General features: G+C 17.8%; 1 protein-coding gene across 3 annotated transcripts in view; it reads left to right on the forward strand.

Annotated features, from left to right (window-relative positions):
- osbpl8 (oxysterol binding protein-like 8) overlaps nucleotides 1-12,521 on the forward strand; it is a 115,371-nt gene extending 102,850 nt beyond the window's left edge. For 2 of the 3 annotated variants that reach the window (XM_056456214.1, XM_056456215.1), the window contains 4 exons: nucleotides 2,110-2,266; nucleotides 9,741-9,843; nucleotides 10,664-10,769; nucleotides 11,079-12,521. In XM_056456214.1, the coding sequence (XP_056312189.1) occupies nucleotides 2,110-2,266; nucleotides 9,741-9,843; nucleotides 10,664-10,769; nucleotides 11,079-11,211 (499 nt within the window). In that variant the 3' untranslated portion in view covers nucleotides 11,212-12,521. The remainder of the gene's footprint in view (nucleotides 1-2,109; nucleotides 2,267-9,740; nucleotides 9,844-10,663; nucleotides 10,770-11,078) is intronic. The other variant, XM_056456216.1, reaches the window with a different exon arrangement.
- Nucleotides 12,522-12,998: the final 477 nt, after the last annotated feature.

Consider the following 12,998-nt stretch of genomic DNA (forward strand, 5'->3'; position numbering starts at 1 on the left):
GTTTCATTATTATTATTACTATTTTTAATTTTCAGGATTTATGAATTCAATAGCTTCGACACATTTTGTTTTAGTAAAACCCTTTTAATTTAAAAAAAGGAGTTATATCAATTTCACAGGTCACTAAAATGTGAATTATTATTCATTGAATTTTGTTTAATTTGTTATTATTATTATTATTATTATTATTATTATTATTATTATTATTATTATTACTATTATTATTATTATTATTATTATTATTATTATTATTATTATTATTATTATTATTATTATTATTATTATTATTATTATTATTATTATTATTTTTGCTTTTCAGGACACATTTAGTTTAACAAAAACATTTTAATTTTAAAAAGGAGTCTGGAAAATCAGTGTCTGTTCGCCCCTTGGTGGACAGACTGAGCACTGCAGATTGTGTTGTATTTACTGTGTTTTTACTGTGCTTCAGCACTATACCACTCAACAATCTCATTCAGAAAGACAGCTAAAATATGCATTTAAATAATTTAGGGTTGTTTTAAATAAAAATTTATAATAATATGTCAATTAAATTTGCAATGAAATAAGTGTTTGAAGAAATAAGTGGGAATTTAAGTTAAATTGAAATTAAATGTGCATTGAATTATTGTTAAATATGTAAATTATTCTGCTTTTAAATAAATGCTTTTATAATAAATTTATACATATATTTTTTAATTCATTAAACCAATAAATGTCATTTATGCCAATGTCAAATTGCAATAAATGAATGAATGCAAAGGTATTAAATATGCATTTGGACCACATTTGTTACCTTTCAATATCCAGCAATGATACATTACATGCATAAAAAATAGACTGTCCCAACTGTAAAGACATGAGATGTGCAACCAATGTCTGCATATGTGTGTTAAATATGCATTTAGGTTATTTAAAAGTATGCTTTTTAATAAAAAATTATAATTTATGTATATGTATATAACATTTGTAATTAAATAAATGTTTGAAGAAATATATTTCTATTTTAATAACAAAAATAATTAATTCAATAATGTAATTCAAGTTAAATTGACATTAAATATGCATCGAAATATTTTTAAATATGAAAATTAATCTGTATTTTAAATAACGGTTTTATAATAAATGTATACATATATTTATAGATTTATTAAACCATTAAATGTCATTTAAAATTGCAAAAATTAAATAAATAAATAGGTATTAAATATGCATTTAAGAATGAAAACAAATGTAATATTTTTTATATTCATTTGGGACCCTGTTTGTAACTTTTCAATATCCAAAAATGAAATATTACATGCATCTAAATTAGACTGTCTCAACTGTAACCACATAAAACCAAAAACCAATGTGTTCTTGTCTGCATGTGTGTGTTAAATATAAATTTAAATTGTTTAAATATATGCATTTAAAGTTTAAGATTTATATATGTAAATTAATCTGTATTTAAATAAATGTTGTATAATAAATTTATACATATATTTATAGATTTATTAAACCATTAAAAGGCAAAAAATAAATGAATGAATGAATGAATGAATGGGTATTAAATATGCATATAAAAATGATAATACATGTAATCATTTTTATGCTCATTTTGGACCTATATATTAATATTTTAATATTTTATAATATATTAATTATTAAATACATAAATATACATTGTAACATACAAAAATGAAACATTACATGCATATAAAATAGACTGTCTTTGCTGTAAAGACATGAAATGTGCAACCCATGTCTGCATATGTGTGTTAATACAATAATACAATAATTAATAGTTATTTATGTATATGTAAATAGAATTTCCAATTAAATACATGTTTGAAGAAATATATACATTATAAACAACCTGTATATAATGTTGATAGTACATCCATCTGTAAATATCACCATAGTTTTTCTATACCTGCACTTGCTGCTATTGCACTGCTGGTTAGACCCAAACTGCATTTCGTTGTCTTGTACTTGTACATGTGTGATGCCAATAAAGTTGAATCTAATCTAAATCTAATCGAATAAGTAGCATATTTAATTTGAATTAAGTAAATGAAGCGAACAATGAAACTGAAATGAAATTTGCATTGAAATACTGTGTTTCAGCACTCGGCCGTGGGATCCTCTCAACGATCTCATTCAGCTGGAGAAAGACGGCTGTATTCAGACTAAAGTGCGCCACAGGACGCCTATGGTACGTTCAGCCAGTGTAGTTAGTCTCAGTACCCAGCAGGGCCCCCGGAGGGACAATTACCTGAGCCAGGTACGTCCTCCTGTCCTCCTACCCACAATGCATCTGTCCGCTCCATCTCACCGCCGCACGCCTGCCTGCCTGCCTGCCTGCCTGCCTGCGCTCTCTCATTCTGCCCAAACAGCCAATCATCTGCTGTCTGACCCGATCACATGACCACCCGCATCATTGTTTATCGTTTTCTCTCAGTGTGTGTTCTTCGCATCTGCTAATTATGAGTTGCATTGCATGACTGTGTGTGTGTTTTGTGTGTGTTTGCATGAAAACTAATGAGGTCCAAAATTAGCATTGTTTTGTTTTGTTTTATGATGTGAGATAAGAATACACACGTAAAGAGAGAGACATAAATACTGCACACACATAAACACCACACAAACACTAACACACACACACACACACACAAACACACACACACACACACACACACACATAAATAAATAATGTAAGATAAGTATAAATGTGCATATTAAATCTTGAACGTGTTATATTTTAGTAGTGAATGCCATAGTCACACAGTTAAAAATCGGCAGTGTTCAACACAATTCATTCATGTTGTCTCAATACAAATCAATCAAGTTAACTATCAAATTTGAGTGTATTGGACATAAAAAATTAAGTTCTCCCAAAATAACTCAAGAATTGTGTTTGTAATAATATATAATAATAATAATAATAATAATAGTGCAAAAATCTGGGGCTCGAACCAGCGACCTTCTTGCTGTGAGGCGATCGTGCTACCCACTGTGACGCCCAGCGTTAATTACTAAATTATTTGAAATTAAATATTCATTTAAATAATTTAAGATTATAAATATTATGTTTTAAATCTTATTGTTTGATATTAATCACACATCATTTTTTATGTATATGTTAATCAAATTTGCAATGACGTAAGGGTTTGAAGATATAAGTGGCCATTTTAATTTTAAAAAGGAAATGAATTTAACAAACTCAAATTAAATGCAAATTAAATTTGCATGAATATATTTTTGAATATGATAATTAATGTTTAAATAATTTTTTATAATAATATAATATAATATAATATAATATAATATAATATAATATAATATAATATAATATAATATAATATAAATGAATATAATATAATATAATAAAATATAATATAATATAATATAATATAATATAATATAATATAATATAATATAAATGAAAATAATATAATATAATATAAAATATAATATAATATAATATAATATAAATGAAAATAATATAATATAATATAATATAATATAATATAATATAAATGAAAATAATATAATATAATATAATATAATATAATATAATATAATATAATATAATATAAATGAAAATAATATAATAATATAATATAATATAATATAATATAATATAATATAATATAATATAAATGAAAATAATATAATATAATATAATATAATATAATATAATATAAATGAAAATAATATAATATAATATAATATAATATAATATAATATAATATAATATAATATAATATAAATGAAAATAATATAAATGAAAATAATATAATATAATATAATATAATATAATATAATATAATATAATATAATATAATATAATATAAATGAAAATAATATAATATAATATAATATAATATAATATAATATAATATAATATAATATAAATGAATATAATATAATATAATATAATATAATATAATATAATATGATATAATATAATACAATATAAATGAAAATAATATAATATAATATAAATGAATATAATATAATATAATATAATATAATATAATATAATATAAATGAAAATAATATAATATATTATAATATAATATAATATAATATAATATAATATAAATGAAAATAATATAAATGAAAATAATATAAATGAAAATAATATAAATGAAAATAATATAATATAATATAATATAATATAATATAATATAATATAATATAAATGAAAATAATAAAATATAATATAATATAATATAATATAATATAATATAATATAAATGAAAATAATATAAATGAAAATAATAAAATATAATATAATATAATATAATATAATATAATATAATATAATATAATATAAATGAATATAATATAATATAATATAATATAAATGAAAATAATATAATATAATATAATATAATATAATATAATATAAATGAAAATAATATAATATAATATAATATAATATAATATAATATAAATAAATATAATATAATATAATATAATAATATAATATAATATAATATAATATAATATAATATAATATAAATGAATATAATATAAATGAAAATAATATAATATAATATAATATAATATAATATAAATGAATATAATATAAATGAAAATAATATAATATAATATAATATAATATAATATAATATAATATAATATAAATGAAAATAATATAATATAATATAATATAACATAAATGAATATAATATAATATAATATAATATAATATAATATAATATAATATAATATAATATAATATAAATGAAATAATATAATATAATATAATATAATATAATATAAATGAAAATAATATAATATAATATAATATAATATAATATAATATAATATAATATAAATGAAAATAATATAATATAATATAATATAATATAATATAATATAATATAATATAAATGAAAATAATATAATATAATATAATATAATATAATATAATATAATATAATATAATAATATAATATAAATGAAAATAATATAATATAATATAATATAATATAACATAAATGAATATAATATAATATAATATAATATAATATAATATAATATAATATAATATAATATAATATAAATGAAAATAATATAATATAATATAATATAATATAATATAATATAATATAAATGAAAATAATATAATATAATATAATATAATATAATATAAATGAAAATAATATAATATAATATAATATAATATAATATAATATAATATAATATAATATAAATGAAAATAATATAATATAATATAATATAATATAATATAATATAATATAATATAATATAAATGAAAATAATATAATATAATATAATATAATATAATATAATATAAATGAAAATAATATAATATAATATAATATAATATAATATAATATAAATGAAAATAATATAATATAATATAATATAATATAATATAAATGAAAATAATATAATATAATATAATATAATATAATATAATATAAATGAAAATAATATAATATAATATAATATAATATAATATAATATAAATGAAAATAATATAATATAATATAATATAATATAATATAATATAATATAATATAATATAATATAATATAAATGAAAATAATATAATATAATATAATATAATATAATATAAATGAAAATAATATAATATAATATAATATAATATAATATAAATGAAAATAATATAATATAATATAATATAATATAACATAAATGAATATAATATAATATAATATAATATAATATAATATAATATAATATAATATAATATAATATAATATAATATAAATGAAAATAATATAATATAATATAATATAATATAATATAAATGAAAATAATATAATATAATATAATATAATATAATATAATATAAATGAAAATAATATAATATAATATAATATAATATAATATAATATAATATAATATAATATAATATAATATAATATAATATAAATGAAAATAATATAATATAATATAATATAATATAATATAAATGAAAATAATATAATATAATATAATATAATATAACATAAATGAATATAATATAATATAATATAATATAATATAATATAATATAATATAATATAATATAATAGTAATATAATATAATATAAATGAAATAATATAATATAATATAATATAATATAATATAATATAAATGAAAATAATATAATAATATAAATAATATTAATATAATAATAAATGAAAATAATATAATATAATATAATATAATTAATATAATATAAATGAAAATAATATAATATGAATATAATATATATAATATAATATAAATTAAATAATATAATATATATAATATAATATAACATAAATGAATATATATATATAATATAATATAATATAATATAATATAATTAAGATTATAATATAATATATGAAAATAATTATAATATAATATAATATGAATATATATAATATAATATAATATAATATAATATGAAAATAATATAATATAATAATAATATAATATATATATAATGAATAAATGAAAATAATAGAATATCATATAATATAATATAATATATAATATAAATGAAAAAATATAATATATATAATATAATATAATATACTATAATATAAATGAAATAATATAATATAATATAATATAATATATATATATAATATAATATAATATAAATGAATATAATATAAATGAAATAATATAATATAATATAATATAATATAATATAAATGAAAATAATATAATATAATATAATATAATATAACATAAATGAATATAATATAATATAATATAATATAATATAATATAATATAATATAATATAATATATATAATATAAATGAAAATAATATAATATAATATAATATAATATAATATAATATAATATAATATAATATAATATAATATAATATAATATAAATGAAAATAATATAATATAATATAATATAATATAATATAATATAATATAATAATATAATATAATATAAATGAATATAATATAATATAATATAATATAAATGAAAATAATATAATATAATATAATATAATATAATATAATATAATATAATATAATATAAATGAATATAATATAATATAATATAATATAATATAATATAATATAATATAATACAATATAAATGAAAATAATATAATATAATATAAATGAATATAATATAATATATTATAATATAATATAATATAATATAATATAAATGAATATAATATAATATAATATAATATAATATAATATAAATGAAAATAATATAATATAATATAATATAACATAAATGAATATAATATAATATAATATAATATAATATAATATAATATAATATAATATAATATAATATAATATAAATGAAAATAATATAATATAATATAATATAATATAATATAATATAAATGAATATAATATAATATAATATAATATAATATAATATAATATAATATAATATAAATGAAAATAATATAATATAATATAATATAATATAATATAATATAAATGAAAATAATATAATATAATATAATATAATATAATATAATATAATATAATATAATATAATATAATATAATATAATATAATATAAATGAATATAATATAATATAATATAATATAATATAAATGAAAATAATATAATATAATATAATATAACATAAATGAATATAATATAATATAATATAATATAATATAATATAATATAATATAATATAATATAATATAATATAAATGAAAATAATATAATATAATATAATATAATATAATATAATATAATATAAATGAAAATAATATAATATAATATAATATAATATAATATAATATAATATAATATAAATGAAAATAATATAATATAATATAATATAATATAATATAATATAATATAATATAATATAAATGAAAATAATATAATATAATATAATATAATATAATATAATATAAATGAACATAATATAATATAATATAATATAATATAATATAATATAATATAATATAATATAAATGAAAATAATATAATATAATATAATATAAATGAAAATAATATAATATAATATAATATAATATAATATAATATAAATGAATATAATATAATATAATATAATATAATATAATATAATATAAATGAATATAATATAATATAATATAATATAATATAATATAATATAATATAATATAATACAATATAAATGAAAATAATATAATATAATATAAATGAATATAATATAATATAATATAATATAATATAAATGAAAATAATATAAATGAAAATAATATAAATGAAAATAATATAAATGAAAATAATATAATATAATATAATATAATATAAATGAAAATAATAAAATATAATATAATATAATATAAATGAAAATAATATAATATAATATAATATAATATAAATGAAAATAATATAATATAATATAATATAATATAATATAAATGAAAATAATATAATATAATATAATATAATATAATATAAATGAAAATAATATAATATAATATAATATAATATAATATAATATAATATAAATGAATATAATATAATATAATATAATATAATATAATATAATATAAATGAAAATAATACAATATAATATAATATAATATAATATAAATGAAAATAATATAATATAATATAATATAATATAAATGAAAATAATATAATATAATATAATATAATATAATATAATATAATATAATATAATATAATATAAATGAAAATAATATAATATAATATAATATAATATAAATGAAAATAATATAATATAATATAATATAATATAATATAATATAATATAATATAATATAATATAAATGAATATAATATAAATGAAAATAATATAATATAATATAATATAAATGAAAATAATATAATATAATATAATATAATATAATATAATATAAATGAATATAATATAAATGAAAATAATATAATATAATATAATATAATATAATATAATATAATATAATATAATATAATATAATATAAATGAAAATAATATAATATAATATAATATAATATAATATAAATGAATATAATATAAATGAAAATAATATAATATAATATAATATAATATAATATAATATAATATAATATAAATGAAAATAATATAATATAATATAGTATAATATAATATAATATAATATAATATAATATAATATAATATAATATAATATAAATGAATATAATATAAGATAGTATAATATAATATAATATAATATAATATAAATGAATATAATATAATATAATATAATATATTTTTATAATAAAAATTAATATATGTTATATATAAATTACTATATTACTATATAAATTACTATCTAATATATACATTACATTTAATGTTGTATTTGTTAAAAAAATAAATGTAATTTAAAATTGCATCATATAAATGAAAAATAAATAAACAAGTAAATAAATAAAAATAGGTATTAAATATGCATTTAAAATGATAATAAATATAATAATTTTTATTTTCATTTTGGACCTTATTTGTAATTTTTCAATATCAAAAAATGAAGTATTACAGACATATAAATTAGACTGTCTCAACTGTAAATACATGAAATGTGTAACTCATGTGCTCCAGGGTGCATATGTGTGTTAAATATGCATGTAAATTATTTAAGGTTTTAAAAATAATAATGCATGTATGTGTACATTTAATTTGCAATGAAATAAGCGGCAATTGTAATTTTAAAAAGGATATATATATATATATATACACACATATAAAATAGACTGTAAAGACATGAAATGTGCAACTGATGTGCTCTTGTCTGCATGTGTGTGTTTGTTCAGGTGACGGGACCAAAGCGCAAACATAAGAGTGATAAACCCAAAAGCCCAGAGAGCGGCTGCTCGTCTCCAGAGCCAGACCGACAGGACTCTTCAGGCAGCGAGAGTATGACACACACACACACACAAACACCACACACGCACATAAACATTTCACAGTAATGAACAAACACCACAAACATAAACAACAACACATAAAACACACACACACACACACATGACCAATTATCATATACTCTCATAAACAATTACCACACACACATGTACAATTAACAAACAAACATAAAAACAGCGCAAACACACACACACTGACATAAATACCTCACACACTTAAATACCACACAAACACACACATAAACCACACACACACACTCACGCATAAACACCACACACAAATAAACAAATACAACGCACACGCAGAAAAAATTGCTGCACGCACATAAAACTACACAAACACACACATAAACAAATACCACACACACACACACACACACACGCACACACACAGAGAGAGAGACATAAATACTGCACACACATATACACCACAAAAACACACACATAAACAAATACCACACACACACACACACACACACAGAGACATAAATACTGCACACACATATACACCACAAAAACACACACATAAACAAATACCACACACACACACACACACACACACACACAGAAATAAATACTGCACGCACATATACACCACAAAAACACACACATAAACAAATACCACACACACAGAGACATAAATACTGCACGCAAATAAAACCACACAAACACACACACACACACTTACACACTTGCACAAGCAAAAACCACCCTACACACACACATAAGCAAACTCACACATAAATACTGCACACACTATAACAGATCACACACACACATGTACAAAACACTAACGGAGATCTTTCCCTCAGGGCACAAAAGCAAACACAGCAGCCGCCACAGGAAGAAAGGAACCGATCTGAGCGAAATCCAAAGTGCCATTGAGTCCATCCGACAAACGCAGGAGGACATTAACAGGTAAACTGCAGCCTCTAATGGTAAACATAAATTCATTCAACTGTTTATAATCACACTTGATTAAAACAGTCTGACTAAAGCACTTTGATTGACATTCTCCCATTGTACGTGTCATCAGAGGGGGAAAGCCCCGCCCACTAGTGACCATCTCTTCCCCATTAGCATATTACATTAGTCCGGTTTTTAAATCTGCCACTATGCTGACACACAGGCATTTTTAGCTCCGCCCTCTTTTAAAAATGTCTACAAATGAATAGTTGCTAGTATAATAAAAAACGAAAATGCTAACGGTTTTATTGTGTCGTCCAGGAGCGTCAGTGCGCTGAGGAGTCGCGTGGCCAGTCAGACGTCAACGGAAAGTTCATTCCTGACGCATCGAGACATCGCCATCATCCTCTTCCTCATCTTCCTCCAAGTCCTGCTCAACTTCATCTTCAAGTAACGCCACAAACATTCAGTATCAGCTCACGACACACTGACATTTATTCGCTACGTTTTTATCAAGTGTTGTGAGCCCTGGGAAAAGGACGGCAATACGGTTGAAGTGCATTGTGGGATGTTTCGGAAATGACTGTTTACTTTTTGTCCTTCAAAAAGAGGAGTTATCATCAGCCTCGAAAATGTTGTTTTAATTTATTGGAGTAATATTTTTAACAATGTTTTTACATCGGCGCCCCCTGCTGTGGTGGAGGACGCCAGTCGAGATACAAACGGAAAATCTCTAGGTCATATTTTGATTGAGAATATGCATTTTATTGCCTGTTTTTTGAGTTATGATATTATTTTCATGACCAATAAGCACATTTCAACCCTAATTCTTATTGAGTGGACTGCAAAAAAAGAGAAGAGGAAACTGTTGTTACTATAATCTAAAACGTATGCTGTATTATTAGTATTTGTGATAGTGTTCATATTACTGCCTTTACTTTGTACCGATTGAAATAGAATTTAATAACGGACACATGTGGTAATGAGAACTTCGAAATGCTACAGAAATGTCTTAATGCATTTTATTTTTTAATTTCTTTCGATTTTTAGGATGTAGAAACGTAACCTTGACATTATGAAATTGGCTCTTTTTTTTGGCAAGACATTTTCATTTAAATATAAAACTTAAAGAGCGCCCCCTGCTGCAGTGGAGGACACCGTGCAGTCAATTCACAAACTACATGGGTGAATATCAGAAAATATTTAATTATTTTAACTAAAATCTGGAAAATGTTATTTCAGAACACCTAAACGAAACGTTTTTTTCGAGATGAAAACTTTATCATACTAAAGTAGAATTTCCTAATGCTAAAATACAAAGTTTTAATACACTTACTGATCTGCTGATGAAAAGAATTGCAAGAATTACCCAAATATTAAACGCAAAGAGCGCCTCCTGCTGTAGTGGAGGACGCCAGTCAGTTGGTTCACAGAATAAGTTAATAAAAAAAATGTAGGTCATATTTTACCCTAAAATCAGGAGAAAGAAAAGGTTAAAAAGCCTATTCTTATGATATGTTGTGTTATGATATTAATTTAATATAAAAATAAGCACATTTCAGCCTATATTTTCATTCCTGAAGTGCAGAAAAACTCGTTTATTTAACCTTTAATCCCAACAAGATGAGGTGAAAGTGAAATTATGATAGGAAATCTAAGATGCACAATAATAACAAGAATTTGGAAATGCTTAATATTTCCTTCAAAAAAAGGTGAAAGTAAAATTAGGCGCACTTTTATTTTGTACACTGATATAGAACTAAATCTGAGATGCATAATAATAATAATGAGAAATTCATTCGTATATGGATATAAAATTAAATCTGAGATGCACAATAATAATGAGAAATTCATTCGTATATGGATATAAAATTAAATCTGAGATGCACAATAATAATGAGAAATTAATTCGTATATGGGTATAAAATTAAATCTGAGATGCATGATAGTAATTCGAATTTGGAAATTACAACTATTTCTTTCATAATAAAAAATGAAAGTGAAATTAGTGCCACTTTTGTTTTGTATACTGATATAAAATTAAATCTGAGATGCAAAATAATAGCAACAATTCAGAAATTATTAGCATTTCCTTCAAAATAAGGCGAAAGTAAAATTAGTGCCGCTTTTAATTCGTTTATGGATATGAAATAAATGTGAGATGCACAGCAGTATTGAGAATTTGGAAATGCTAAATATTTAAATATTTCTAATATTGCTAATATCTAAATGTTTCCTTCA

This window comes from Danio aesculapii, chromosome 4, assembly GCF_903798145.1.
Source record: "Danio aesculapii chromosome 4, fDanAes4.1, whole genome shotgun sequence".
Taxonomy (NCBI): domain Eukaryota; kingdom Metazoa; phylum Chordata; class Actinopteri; order Cypriniformes; family Danionidae; genus Danio; species Danio aesculapii.